At 38.5% G+C, this 16145-nt stretch overlaps 1 protein-coding gene across 3 annotated transcripts in view; it reads right to left on the reverse strand.

Moving 5' to 3' along the window:
* Positions 1–11612, reverse strand: part of LOC140047433 (uncharacterized) — a 34551-nt gene extending 22939 nt beyond the window's left edge. For 2 of the 3 annotated variants that reach the window (XM_072092463.1, XM_072092460.1), the window contains exons 1-5: positions 11325–11612; positions 6997–8689; positions 2495–3036; positions 770–1114; positions 204–242 (exon numbers count right to left, since the gene is read on the reverse strand). In XM_072092463.1, the coding sequence (XP_071948564.1) occupies positions 204–242; positions 770–1114; positions 2495–3011 (901 nt within the window). In that variant the 5' untranslated portion in view covers positions 3012–3036; positions 6997–8689; positions 11325–11612. The remainder of the gene's footprint in view (positions 1–203; positions 243–769; positions 1115–2494; positions 3037–6996; positions 8690–11324) is intronic. The other variant, XM_072092462.1, reaches the window with a different exon arrangement.
* Between the last annotated feature and the right edge of the window lie 4533 nt (positions 11613–16145).

The following is a 16145-nucleotide window of genomic DNA, read 5'->3' on the forward strand; positions in this document are numbered from 1 at the left end:
CCTGGCTGTAAGTGTGTGGATACGTCATCACTATCCAATACCATATTTCAGTTAAAATGCTATATTTATCAACTGGTGTACAGTATACCAAGCTGTTAATATGTTTGTATATGGGTTCTACAATGGGCTCCATATTAAAAAATTAAAACAAAAAAAGATATTAGGCCTACAGTAAATGCTTCTAATTAAAAAATATAGATTACCATCACTTCTTTCCTGTCTATTGTTTGATGAAAGAGCTTCTGTAAGACAACATTAAAAATATTATCATATCAGTCAGTTATGAAAGAGATTTTGAACCTGGTATTCTCACTTTACAAAACCTTTTAACTATTGATTAAAAGATGTATTGTCCCCCTGAAAAAAAAATTTCTTAACAATTTTTTTTAATATGCCATTTTAATGTCACATAATAGTTATCCATTTTGACCAAAAATTGGAAAAAAAAAAAATGTATTTTCCGAAGAAATTGGCTACCAGCCAGTGGGTTTTTGGTTGAATTTAAATATTTATTTTGTCATTTTATGTGAAACAATTAAAAAGAAAACTACAAAAGAACATATCCAAAGTCTGATTTAATTAATCTTCATTTTTTTGGGGGGACGATACATCTTTAAGAATCAGTAAAGAAGTTTTAACAAATGTAACAATGTTCTGTATTGTATAAATCTATAATATTGGTAGATATATGCAAACTGCTGTGATATCTACTGTGATCACTTTTTGGTTTTATCTTGAACAAAATTGTCCAGATTGAAAGCATTTTTACCTTTATCCTTTAGATCCTTTAAAGCAGCTTTGTATTCCTCAAAGTCAATACAGGTCTTCCAGTCTTCAACAAACTTCTTTCTATTTTGGGGTTTTAAAATGTCAGCTAACCCATTGATTAGTTCATCTTCTGCATGCATGTCCATTAATTCTTTTAAAGCTTTTCGTTCACTTGTAAACAGACGGAAAAAGAGCGATGCCTTTGGATCATTGATTCCCAATCCAACGCATTTGAAGGAAGCTGGTATACTTTGGCTCAGTTTGTTCTCTTGCTCAATAGAATCCACGCAATCATGAAGCACGCTCAGATTGGACTTGGTATTGACAGTGACAGGAATTTTTGTACCTTTTTAAGAAAGTGTAGCACTATTTTCTTTATATATGAATATAATGATAAATTATTATTATATTCATATATATTTCATTCATTATATGATAATTAAAATATAATACAGAAATCCAAAACATATTCAGTGAAAGATATCACCTACTTCTGCAATAAAATAATCAAACATGAGCAAAATAATCTAGTACAGTAATTGAAACTGAACAAACACAACACTACTGTGTAATAATATTTAAGTCTTCTACAGAAGATGGTTGTGTACAAAAACTGAAACATGATGTACTGCAAATCTTACTTTACTAGTGTTTTTGGAAAAATAAACACAATAAAACAGAATTTATAATGTTACATACATACATAAAATTAAGGCGCTAGTTCCGTTTCGCACCTGTTTTTATTTCGACTTCCTTTTGACCCCAAATTGTTAAGCAACTTATTGTGAATACCACACCTTAAAATTGGGCCTCATAAGTACTTTTATGAAGAAGAATCACATAAAAAGTAACAAATAAATCCTTAAATTGATGATTTTACAGACATGTTTCTCGCATACTATACCGTTCGCGAATTTAGCATACTCGAAGTTCAATATTTTCGTTTCTATGGAGCGCCAGAAGAGCAACAACAATAGATGGTTAAAAACTCAGTGGAATGCGTCTTCTTTTAATGTATTTATTATTGAAATACACGTTTAATTTTAATATATTTTGTCAATAAAAATGCTGTAACATTTTACTGCTAATAATTTGCTGTTTTCAAATAGCAACCAACCCTAGGCCTAAGAGTAAGACTAAGAAAGAGGAATATTATTTAGATCAGGTATACCCCTACAGTACATGTAATTTTTATGATGAATTTGTCGATTTTCATTCCTAAAAGTTCCTGCAAAAACCATGTACAGTATCAACAGTAATATTTTTGTTGCATTAACATTGACAAAATATGATAAATTGAACGTAATTTTCACCAATAAATGCATTAAATATACGCAATTTACTGAGTTTTTAGCCCTCTATTATGATTGCTCTTTTGGCACTCCATATAAACAACAACATTGAACATGGAGTATGCGAAATTCACGAACCCAATGTGCGAGAAACACGTCTGTAAATTCATCAATTTAAAGGATTTATTTTTTACTTTTTGTGTGATCTCCTTCGTAAAAGTATTTTTGAGGCCTAATTCTAAGGTGTGGTACTCACGATAAAGTTAGTTTACCAATTTTGAGTCGAAATAAACGACAGGTGCGAAACGGAACTAGCGCCAAAATTAATTGGTTGAATAATAAATCTGTTGATCATGTCATCAATGACCTAAGTACAAAAAAAATAAATCAAGAATAGGCCCTCAAAGGAAACTCAGAGAGGCTCTTGTACATACCTCTATGCAGCAATATGTTCTTTGCACGTTGTCCAAGGCGACAAGCAAATGTTCTTATCTTGTCTGGTGTATTGGCAAACTGTCCATCAATTTCTAATTTAAGTACGACGTCCCAAATATTTTGGAATTTGAAGTTTTTTAGTTTATAGTAAGAAATAACTTTCTTCAACGCATCTGGGTCAACTTGTTTCAATGCCTTGAACAGTGTTCTCCTATATGGTGACAACTGTTGATAATCCTCAATACTTTGCTTATTGTCTTTTATATACTGACTGACAAGATCTACAGCTTCCTTCAACTGTGACAGTTCAGCAATATCATGAAGCAGTTTCACATTAGTTGGAGTGATAATACCTTTGGCTTCTAATGCATTGAATAGATCAATTGCAGTTTGGTCTGGTTGGGTGATGTCACTTAAATCCAGATGATCAAACAGACAGCATTTGATCCAAAGGTATTTCTCACCATCATAATGTCTGCTGAGACCATCTTTTAAATCTGATAACATGATGGCCATTTTTTACAAAATCTGGTACTATAGTCTGTAAAATCAAAAATACATCTAATCATTATGTACTATAAAAAAACAGATATTTGTGAATAAAATAATGATATTACATTCATATAACATTTAAATATATAAAATACAGGGGTGGCGCCAGGATCTTTCCGACGCGGGGGCTAAATTCCCCGACGGGGGGGCTATGCGAGTGAAGCGAGCATCACTTGGCGGGGGGCCGGGGGGCCGCCAAGGGCCCCTGGTGGGGGTCCAGGGGGGGGGAGGCCCCGAAAACAACGCGTTATAGCGTAATTTGAGGCCGTTTTAATCAGATTTAGGGTAGCCAATTTTTTCAATTTTGTATGGTAGGCCTACATAAATAAAATACTGTGTGAAAAACACATTGCAAGAGGTCCGGTACGATGACTGTGTAAATCCATTCTTTCAAATTTAAAAAAGTTTTTAAAGTTCAATATGCCTATCATAGAAAATATACGCGAACGTAAAACCTACCCACGGGCCAAGAGGTATATCGTTATAATCTCAGAGATGTAGGCAGGTTGCTGTCTGGGGGTGCGAAAGTTGTAAATGCGCGAGATATCCATGGTCTGATCTGTAAGAAAATTTTGAAAAATAGAGCTGCTAGGTCCCCGGAAATTGCAATTATACATTGATATGTAAAATGAAATTACAAGTCTATCAGAGAACAAGCCCACCGAGGTTGAGATGGAGCTAAGGACCTTTAAACAACTAGAGTTGTTAGGTCCCCGGATATTGGATTATAGTATTTCGAAAAAAAGAAACAAAATATATAAGGCTCCAAGACCAGCCCTACCATTAGGGTTGAGCTGCTAAGAAAATTGTCAAAAATAGACCTGCTAGGTACCTGGAAATTGCACTTATATAGGCCCATATTGATAAATGAAACGTCTACAGAACCAGAGCTAAGAAAATTGTGAAAAATAGACCTGCTAGGTACCTGGAAATTGCACTTATATAGGCCCATATTGATAAATGAAACGTCTACAGAACCAGAGCTAAGAAAATTGTGAAAAATAGACCTGCTAGGTACCTGGAAATTGCACTTATATAGGCCCATATTGATAAATGAAACGTCTACAGAACCAGAGCTAAGAAAATTGTCAAAAATAGAGCTGCTAAGTACCTGGAAATTGCACTTATATAGGCCCATATTGATAAATGAAACGTCTACAGAACCAGAGCTAAGAAAATTGTCAAAAATAGAGCTGCTAGGTACCTGGAAATTGCACTTATATAGGCCCATATTGATAAATGAAACGTCTACAGAACCAGAGCTAAGAAAATTGTCAAAAATAGACCTGCTAGGTACCTGGAAATTGCACTTATATAGGCCCATATTGATAAATGAAACGTCTACAGAACCAGAGCTAAGAAAATTGTGAAAAATAGACCTGCTAGGTACCTGGAAATTGCACTTATATAGGCCCATATTGATAAATGAAACGTCTACAGAACCAGAGCTAAGAAAATTGTCAAAAATAGAGCTGCTAGGTACCTGGAAATTGCACTTATATAGGCCCATATTGATAAATGAAACGTCTACAGAACCAGAGCTAAGAAAATTGTCAAAAATAGACCTGCTAGGTACCTGGAAATTGCACTTATATAGGCCCATATTGATAAATGAAACGTCTACAGAACCAGAGCTAAGAAAATTGTCAAAAATAGACCTGCTAGGTCCCCTGCAAAACATTGAAATATGAAACGAAATTATAGGTCCAGCCCACCATGGTTGGGGTGGAGCTAAGAACATTCTGAAAAATAGAGTTGCTAGGTCCCGGAAATTTAACTTATTATACTTCGAAGATGCAGGTCTTCAAAAATTAGACCTATACTTTAAAAAAATTCAGACATAGAGGCCTAAACAAGTTACCCTTTTTACCTTTTATTTGGAGGGGAATGCGTCCACAAGCGTAGACCAATTTCCGTCGGGGAAATCAGTTTATTTCAATTCCCAGATGTGAATCTGGAATTTCGATGTACGAGCAGTTCATGACATACAGGACATTGGAAATGTAATAACTTAGCTATAATAAGATGTTGGCTAAACGAAAATGGCATGTTTTTTGTTTAGTAATGTAGGCCGAGCCTACAGTGAAAAACGTCTATTTCAGGTTCAGGTACCCCACGGTAATCGTAAATTAAAAAATTTAACATACGAACAATAAAATAGATCGAGAAGATAATTCGTACCCTTTTGCTGTCGATACACAGTACACTATCAGTAAACTTCACCTGGAAAGTAACTACAGTACACATTCTGGTCCCTTGGTGGAACATGATATCACGCGTAAACCGCAATGGGCCGGGGGCCCAATGTTAAACGATTCGTACAAAAAGGGACACCGCCAGACAAGTGCATACCTATTGTTTATTAGATCGCTGGCAATAATGCATGCATAATAAAGTGTAATAGCCCTCCGACGTACTTAACAAAAATGGAACTTCGCGGTTTTCTAGTCGCTGAAGCTACGAAGTGAACGCGAATGATTTTTACTTTATATATTCCCCGACGAAAAGTACTCGCGTTCCCCGACGTGGGGGCTAGGCTCCCCGACAAGGGGGCTACAGCCCCCGTAGCCCCCCCGCTGGCGCCACCACTGATAAAATAGTGTCAGAATTCCAAAAAGTTGTTTATTCAGAAATTTGATTATATAATTAAAAGCTCAACTTATATAGAGAGGGCAGCAAATAGTGGACATGTCACCCTCTAGCCAAAAGTCAAAAGTTACTGCTGTGTTAAAATTCATGATGATATCCACAAATTTCAATACGCCTTTTTCACGAAACGGAAGATAAGACATCTTCGATCGATAACAAACAATGCCGTGCAACGAAGCGTAACCAACAGAAATAACAATGTTTTCAGTGGATTTCATGACACCATACTTGCTTGCTTGCTTGATACTTGCTTGATGTTATGGGTCGGTTAGAAAGCTAAATATAGCTTATATGACCCTTCTTGTCTTCGTATGACTCCGGGCACACATAATGCTCCAAAGTGATTATAAATATGAAAAGGTAAACTTGCAGTCAAGGGACTTCCAATGACCATTGAGGAGTGACTTGAACAGATTTAAATTTGGAGCTTTTACAACATTAGATGGCAAGTTATTCCATGAGTCCACAACTCTACAAAAACTGAAGGAAAACTTCCTGGAATTAAGCCTAAACTTGTTTTTATATAGCTTGTATTCATGACCTCTAGTTCCATGACAATCAACAAATGTAAAAAACTTTCTGCATTCAATAGCGTCAAGACCATTTATAATTCTGAAGATTTGGATCATATCCGCTCTTAATCGTCTGTACTCCAGTGTAGGTAAACCCAAAAACTTCAATCTATACGGATATGCCAAATGTTTTATTTCTGACAATGATTTAAAAAATCGTAACTCTTGAACGGAGGATCGTATGAGAAAAAAAATTACTGTAAAATGTCCTTAAAAGATTTGCCTACATCACTGTGTGATTGAAAAAAATGTGAAAAGTTTTTTTCACTGCTTAAAATCCATCGAAAAAAACACCACAGTGTATAAGCATAGTGTTTGTTACCGGCGTTTTTTCGCGGTGCAGTAGCGGCGCCTATGTTTATACACTGTGGTGTTTTTTTCGATGGAATTTAAGCAGTGAAAACATTTTTTCTAATTTTTTTCAATCACTCAGTATGTAGGCTAATCTTTTAAGAACATTTTACAGTGAAAATTTTGTCCATACGACTGTCCGTTGAGGAGTTACGAATTTTTATGTAACTTGTCCTCCGAAAATAGGCTGAAAACGCTATGTTATTTCTGTTGGTTACGCTTCGTTGCACGGCATTGTTTGTCATCGATCGAAGATGTTTTCAGTTTCGTGAAAAAGGCGTATTGAGAATGATGTCGTTATAACAGATTAAAGAGATTGCTAGTCTCTTGGTTTAGTTCCTTAACTACGATAAAAGACTACAACGTAAAATACTCACCATTGTAATAGTCTTTGTATGACAATAATAAGTGAGTAGCAATAATATAGGTTTAGTTTCCGTCGTCGACTTCTCAAGTGTCCCAAACGTACTTGACGTTCCAAGATACGCACGGCGGAGCGCGTCCAGGTGTTTAGAACGACGCGCTCCGCTTAAGCATCTGTGTAGCGGCACTACATTCCTCCTTGTTTTATTTCTTTTGTCTTCCCTCTTGTTCTTCTACACACGTACTTGCTCTTTCTTTCTTTTCTTCCACTTCATTTTTCTTCTTTTTTTTTTTTTTTAAACACAACAATAACACAACATACATATATAGAATTCCAGAAAAAGAAACTACCAAGAACCCGATAAGAATTTTGTTAAAAAAAATGAACTAATTGGAATTAATTTTAAAATTAATTTAAATAAATTTTCATTAATTTGGTCTTGGATTTTTTTTTTTTTTTTTTTTTTTTTTTAACCTATTCATAGGCAAACTGGGCGTGGAAGTGGAGGTTTTCCAAGAATCCCTCCAACATCCTAACCGCCGCTGCCCTCAGCTGGCCACTTCCCGGCTGAGCCAAACGCTCCACCACCTCCCGATTGGCATTGAATGCCGACCGCAGAGCAACTCTGTCGGCCCGCCTTAACTGGCATAACAGTGGCGTGGGTGAATGGATGTTGTTTTCCACGTTCGGTTGCCACCGTGCTTGGCGTGATGATGGTCCGGTCCGTTGACGTAGTGGTCCAGTTGGCTTAGGAAATCGACGGCGTCTGGGCTCCGCCGAGGTAGGCCTACCATACCTCTGGCACAGCTCCACAAATGCCCCCTTATTATCCCTAGTGGCTCTCGCCACCAGGAAAAGGAGACACCGAGTGTGGAGCAGACCCAGCGGTGACACTAACGGCGATAGAGTGTTCGACTCGGGCATCTCGAGCCCCGCCGCCTCGCCCATCGACTCCATCATCTTCCTTAGAGATTTGGTGAAGAAGAATCCAGGCTGGATTCTCCCCTCGGCGTTGAAAAGTGCTACCGCCTTGGTGACACTCCCGCCGCACTCCGGAACGAGTTTCACTAACTCCTGGATGAAACTCCAGCGCCGAGATGAGGTGGTCGACGATACCTCCGGCGATGTTTCCGTCATGAATGGCGGTATGTGGTGCGTCAGGTGTTGTTTTGGGTTTTCGGGCACCCGGCCACATCCTGCCACTGGACACAGGAATGCCCGACGTGACCGCTTACCCGATTCCCTCTGACCGCCTTCAGGATGAGGTCTTTTGTTGTCTTTCGACCGTTTGTCGGCCTTTCCCTGAGATTTAACTTTTGGTACCGCCCCAGCACTAGGTGGAACAGCACTGGTCGCCGTACCAACGAGACGGACGTCTCGGCACGCAAAGTCCGACTCCTTACTTTCCCGGAGTTCGCCATACCTTCACGGCTGGCGCGGCGGGAAGCAACTCTTTACGAAAAATGGAGGGGGACTTTGGCCTCTCCGGCGATCCTGCCAAGACCTCTGGCGTCTCTCTGCCCTCAACTACTGGCGGATCTAGGTCCCCGACCTCCATCGCCACATCATCTTCTTCCAATCCAGTAGGTGAAGGTGGAGACTTTCGTTTCGCAGCTGGTTTGCCCAACGGCGGGAAGTCTTCCACCTGCAGCAGGAACAATTCCTCCTCCACCCGTTACTCGATCGGAAGTAGTGCAGTTATCCATCTGTAGAACATTAAGAGGCAAAACACAAGTTTAGTACAAGATAGTATTTCTACCCCTCGATTACAAATTGTTGGGACGAAAACTCTGGCGCCTGTAACAAATAGTGATCATCGTTTCCGCCAGAGGAGTTCCATCTCTTCAGAGCTAGTTACCGAGTTATTTGTGATGTCACTGCCGTGAAGAATGTACAACGTAAGTAGTACATGGCTGCTTTCCCCTTCTTACCTAAGTGAAAAGCCTCCTTCTTCTCCGCCAGGTTCCATCCACTAATTCGGGCATACCCCTCAAATCTATCCCAGAAAATGTACCAGTCATTTTGACCGAAAAATTCCAGGTTTCTCTGAGGGCGGAAAGGTAGTCTTTTCCGACGCTCACCTCGCCATTCTTCATTATGACCGTATCAACCACGCAAGTGGTCCTTATCCACATAATAAACTCAGCGCGGATCACGTCCGAAACTTCCGCCATTACTCTCTCTTCGGACGTACTCGTTCGTATTGTCCTCATTACCGCGATCTCGATTATTGTAATCGAAACCTCGACAATCAGTCCGAACTTGACCGACATCGTCCGAGTAGCGTTTATAGCGATTACCGTCGATGTACCCCCGTGGCGACATTCCCATTCTACTACCCCGATTTAGGATACCGTCGTTCAGGCTCTCAATCTCTTGCGTCCCCTTGGCGATTTATTGATCGCCAAGGAACTCGACCGCGTTCCATAGGCACAAACCTATTGGACTCGCCGCCAGTTCGTTCATCGAAACGCATGTTGTCATCGCCCGGATAATGAGAGTCGCGATTTCAGATATATATCCCCATTAGGAGTACCGTAGTTGGAACAGGAATTAAACCGCCTATCCGTGGTTACATTCGACACAGAGTTAACGTCAGGAATAACTGCTCCTCCTCCCCGTTAAAACTAATCGACGCATTCTTTGAAGTCACCTGATTATTAGGATTAACTTCAAGATCAGACCCTTCAAAGACCTCGTCAGTAGGCCTACTATCCTTTTATGATTTTCGCCGATGTCGGCGCATTATTATTATTTTTTTTTTTTAACAGAGCCGGTGTTTTCTTCGTTATAAGCAAACACCGAATAAAGCACGTAGTTGATGCCATAGCTATCTAGATCCGCAACTAATGTTACGTCTCCCGATCGCGTGCAAGAACTCGTTCCGACCTCCAACCATTTCCCTCAGTCTTCTTACATTGAGCGAACTAGTTTACCATAAAACTCGCCCTTCTTCTAGTATACTCGTTCAGAATTACCGAGTTATACTGTGACTGAACTAAATTTACCGTTGGAATCTTTCGATTGAATTAGTCACCAATGAATATAGTAGGCACATTTAGAAAGAACACACAGAACAATATCACAATGTAAGCTAATAATAAATTCTTTATAATCTCAAATAAATGTCCACTTCATTGATTCCTAAAACAACTACAACCCAACAGTAAATAATCGCGTAATAATAGAATTCTGAGCATTCGCCTGAGCGTACCGGCGTGCGTATAACTAAAACTCACATCCACATCCTAAAAATAGTATTCTAAAAATAGGATGTTTCCGTAAAGTAAATAGCCAATCAGAAACTATTAGTACATAGAATTCTTTCATTGCTCAACCAATCAGAGTACGCACGTAACCGCGTCATCATCGCTTGCATTTTCATTCCCTGGATAATGCACAGCTCGCGCTGCACGACCCTCTCAGGTAGCGAGTATGCAAATGCAATGATCTGATTGGTTGCTGTAGCCTAGCCAATCGTATGATGCCCAAGAACTGCGCGGCAGTTTGTTCGAATGGAATAAGACCTGGATGAGATCTGAAACAATATCGAAAAACTATCGCCCAAAACTCGGCGGAGGATCTAGGCCTAGGCCTACCCTAATACAATTGACCAGCATACCTTAAATACATTCTCAACCATCTTCCCTCTAATGAAAAAAGATTTTTTTTTTTTTCAAAAAAGGCAAAGTTTTTATTTATTTTTGCGGTTCCTGATAAACTAATAAAATAAATAAATAAATTCTTCCAACACTGCCGACTTCCAGTGAAGGAACGACGTAAACAACTGGCCCACTAATATGATAACTAATACTTCCTAGCCTAACCTAATCGTATATTTTCCGAAATCGGACATGAAACACGGGCCATGTCGTTTCGTTCTGGAATCACGAGTCCAGCGGGTTAACATACAAAACCCATTCACGTCACGAGCGTGAACATTCATGTCACGAGCATGAAATTCATGTCACGAGCATGAATAATAATATTCTTATACTACAGTTTCATCTAGTATAGGCCAATCGTTCATTCGTCGAATATTAAATATAAAAAATAAAAATAATAAATCCTAATCAACTATTCATCCCCAACTCTCGGAGAGAACATGAACTTATAAGAAACATTCACGTTCTTATCCTCGAGACGGTGATGAATTGGCGAGGGCCGATACATTGCATGTAAATAAATAAACAACGCACGTCCAGATTCGCGTATTTTCGGCGTCATATTTCGCCAGAAAAATATCGCGTTTAATCCCATCCTCGTCGCCAATAAAGAGATTGCTAGTCTCTTGGTTTAGTTCCTTAACTACGATAAAAGACTACAACGTAAAATACTCACCATTGTAATAGTCTTTGTATGACAATAATAAGTGAGTAGCAATAATATAGGTTTAGTTTCCGTCGTCGACTTCTCAAGTGTCCCAAACGTACTTGACGTTCCAAGATACGCACGGCGGAGCGCGTCCAGGTGTTTAGAACGACGCGCTCCGCTTAAGCATCTGTGTAGCGGCACTACATTATACATATAGAAGAATATTGTATTGGTGAACACTAATGTTATCAAATCTACGTTTTACAGAATATCTGAGTCACTTTTCTAAACCTCATTCAGTACACAGCATCTAACTTCAATATCCCATGAAACAAATTACATTCGTATAAAAAATAGCAGTAGGCCTACACATACATTATTATGGCCCTATCAATGAAATGTCACAGAATGAAAATTAAATCATTCATGGATTGCAAGTAAAATAAAATTATAGGAGATTGAATATAAAAACACAACAATTGAGTAATTGGAATTGTGTCAGAGTAGTGGGCTACGAGTTGAACGACAAGACATTCCAGGGCCAAGCTGTACTCGGTGGAGACTTCCCACCGGCTGGAGGTATATCAGCTGTGCTGAGCTCTAGGTCTGGAGTGGACCCTAAACTAATAGTTAAAGGCCTAGCTAGGCCTAAAGTACTAGCTAGTAGTAGTAGGCTGATTGGACCGCCTGATTGTTGGTTAGGGACATTGGCGCTAGTTCCGTTTCGCACCTGTCGTTTATTTCGACTCAAAATTGGTAAACTAACTTTATCGTGAGTACCACACCTTAGAATTAGGCCTCAAAAATACTTTTACGAAGGAGATCACACAAAAAGTAAAAAATAAATCCTTTAAATTGATGAATTTACAGACGTGTTTCTCGCACATTGGGTTCGTGAATTTCGCATACTCCATGTTCAATGTTGTTGTTTATATGGAGTGCCAAAAGAGCAATCATAATAGAGGGCTAAAAACTCAGTAAATTGCGTATATTTAATGCATTTATTGGTGAAAATTACGTTCAATTTATCATATTTTGTCAATGTTAATGCAACAAAAATATTACTGTTGATACTGTACATGGTTTTTGCAGGAACTTTTAGGAATGAAAATCGACAAATTCATCATAAAAATTACATGTACTGTAGGGGTATACCTGATCTAAATAATATTCCTCTTTCTTAGTCTTACTCTTAGGCCTAGGGTTGGTTGCTATTTGAAAACAGCAAATTATTAGCAGTAAAATGTTACAGCATTTTTATTGACAAAATATATTAAAATTAAACGTGTATTTCAATAATAAATACATTAAAAGAAGACGCATTCCACTGAGTTTTTAACCATCTATTGTTGTTGCTCTTCTGGCGCTCCATAGAAACGAAAATATTGAACTTCGAGTATGCTAAATTCGCGAACGGTATAGTATGCGAGAAACATGTCTGTAAAATCATCAATTTAAGGATTTATTTGTTACTTTTTATGTGATTCTTCTTCATAAAAGTACTTATGAGGCCCAATTTTAAGGTGTGGTATTCACAATAAGTTGCTTAACAATTTGGGGTCAAAAGGAAGTCGAAATAAAAACAGGTGCGAAACGGAACTAGCGCCGGGACATTAATTGTTACAATGTTAAAAGTATACTGCTGTACATACTTGAAAACCTTCCGGAATTTATTGGAAGAGAACAAGTTGAATTAAGATGGCGGCGGTCCTGTCTTCCTCGTTTGTTCTCATTACCACCACCACTACCAGGTCAGCGCCGTGGTGTAGCAAAAGAGCCCTGGAAATGGGAATTCCCCTTTCTGGAATGACGTCATTGAATATCTTGCTTGATGTTGCCCAATCGTGTCTTCTGTAGCTGTGACGTTTTCGGGAAGGAAAATAAGAATTCATCGGAAAGGAAAATAAGAATTCATTATTTAAATTCTGCTATCGTTTATGTTATTCATTATCATATTATCTTTAAGGTTTTGTAGGCCTTCCTACTAAATGAAATTATTTAACAAAAATGTAGAAACGTTAATTATTCATACCGTTTGTTTCAAAATATTTCATAACATATATTTAATATAAAAATGACAATCCATCATTACAATAGATTTTAAGTTCTGTATTGTTTTGTATTTTACAATCATGTTTATGTAAATAATACAGCAGGCCTATTACAAGGTCTTTCTCTCCCAAACTAAGGTACAGTAAAATTTCCATCCAGCCAAAACATAACCAAAGATAACGCAGAAATAATTTCATTAAAGACCCCTTCCCTGCAATTTTGGACGTTTTTTGGAAAATAATACATATATATCACTTTAAAAACATTAAACCATGTCATTCCTTGTCTTAAATGTACGTTTTATGGTAAATTATGATAAAAAGTGAGAAACAATGCACTACCTAAGTAGCTCGCGGCGATCGACCTCTCGTGGACGGTCTTAGGCCTAGCCTAGCTAGGCTTGTTTTGTAGGCCTAGCTGGTAAACATCGGTAACGTACGAACATCATACGCGAGCTATATACCTAGCCTGACATTGTATAGTTGCTGCATTAATTGTCTTTCTATTTTTGCCAGACTCCGTTGATACAAATTGGGGAAAACCCGGTATTTTCGCTGAAAAGTTAGGAGTCTTCATTTGTTTTGGCCTCACGATCGATCGCAAAGTGGGCGAATTACAGGTGAAAAACAAAAATATCAATCCGCGCGCAATGCATTTTGGGATTTATAGCGGGCCGCTATAATTATTAGAATCGACTTATTTTTCACATTTTTAACCGTTTAAAGACGAAAAAAGTTATCGCAATAGGACCATATAGTATTATTTTTACATTAAATATAGTTTGTGATCTTAAATTAGATCTAAAAAACGTAGGGAATGGGGCTTTAATATTGTAACGAAAATCCGTCCTCGGGTTCGTTCCCTTTTTGGGGAAAGGTCTGCGGTACCACGAATGAACGAAACACACAAATCAATTACATTCTTTGGAGTGGCCTCCTTTATTCTTCTATGATTTCTAATTTATGTGTACAAGTGATTATAATAATTAATCTGATTAGTTCTGTTATTACGCCGGACTGGAAATAGTAGCGTAACCACCACCCGCACGTAACCTCCACAGCAACACAATGGTGTAACCTCCAACTGCACGTAACCACCAACACAATGGTGTGACCTCCAACTACACGTAACCACCAACTATGGTGTAACCTCCAACTGCACGTAACCACCCACAATGGTGTAACCTCCAACTGCACGTAACCACCAACTAAGGTGTAACCTCCAACTGCACGTAACCACCAACTGTGGTGTAACCTCCAACTGCACGTAACCACCAACTGTGGTGTAACCTCCAACTGCACGTAACCACCAACTGTGGTGTAACCTCCAACTGCACGTAACCACCAACTAAGGTGTAACCTCCAACTGCACGTAACCACCAACTAAGGTGTAACCTCCAACTGCACGTAACCACCAACTAAGGTGTAACCTCCAACTGCACGTAACCACCAACTGTGGTGTAACCTCCAACTGTGGTGTAACCACGTACCGGCTAACAGGGTAACCACCAGTGGTCTTAACCACTGGCTACTAGGTGTACCCACCAGTATCACAACCACAGGGTGTACCACGGCTAACTATATCTCAAGCAGTAACACAACCAGTAGGTGCAACCACCGGCTCAGCTATCTCAAATAGTGATACAACCAGTACAGTATAGGCGCAACCTCCGGCTCACTATGTCTCAAATAGTGATACAACCAGTACAGTAGGCGCAACCTCCGGCTCACTATGTCTCCAACAGCAGCACAAGCGGTAGGCTGTACCCTCCGGCTAACTTACTTGCTGGGTCTTAACTCTCCTTTTATTATTCAGCTCTAATTTCCTCTTTCTTTTCTCTAATCCTCTCTGCACTTTGCTTTCCAATTTCTCTAATGTCCCTGCTTCTCCGCTTTTCCAGCTCCAATCTCTCCCTCCTTTTTAACGCAGCTCGAGGTAACCCTCCATTGCCTTCCTTCTCCAATCCCTCTCTGCTCTTTTTCTCACGTCCGTTCTCTGCTACTCTTCCTGCCTACTCTCCCTCCATCTGCCGCCCTCTATCTTTTCCTTCTCCCCCAAAATCATTACAATATTATTTGTAATTTCATAAAACGTTGTACAGTTGGGTTGTGGTATTATTTCTTCATTCAGTTTTTTTTGTTCAGAAATTTCTTGAATTTTTATGAAATCAGTTTATACAGAAATAGATTTGCACATTTTTTTCATCATTAAAATTATTATTAAAAAAGAATCAACAACATTATAAGATGTCCATCATCCATGTATTTAATAGAATCAACAACATTATAAGATGTCCATCATCCATGTATTTAATAGAATCAACAACATTATAAGATGTCCATCATCCATGTATTTAATAGAATCAACAACATTATAAGATGTCCATCATCCATGTATTTAATAAGAATCAACAACATTATAAGATGTCCATCATCCATGTATTTAATAGAATCAACAACATTATAAGATGTCCATCATCCATGTATTTAATAGAATCAACAACATTATAAGATGTCCATCATCCATGTATTTAATAGAATCAACAACATTATAAGATGTCCATCATCCATGTATTTAATAGAATCAACAACATTATAAGATATCCATCATCCATGTATTTAATAGAATCAACAACATTATAAGATGTCCATCATCCATGTATTTAATAGAATCAACAACATTATAAGATGTCCATCATCCATGTATTTAATAGAATCAACAACATTATAAGATGTCCATCATTCATGTATTTAATAGAATCAACAACATTATAAGATGTCCATCATCCATGTATTT

The sequence above is a fragment of the Antedon mediterranea genome, chromosome 4 (assembly GCF_964355755.1).
Source record: "Antedon mediterranea chromosome 4, ecAntMedi1.1, whole genome shotgun sequence".
NCBI lineage: Eukaryota > Metazoa > Echinodermata > Crinoidea > Comatulida > Antedonidae > Antedon > Antedon mediterranea.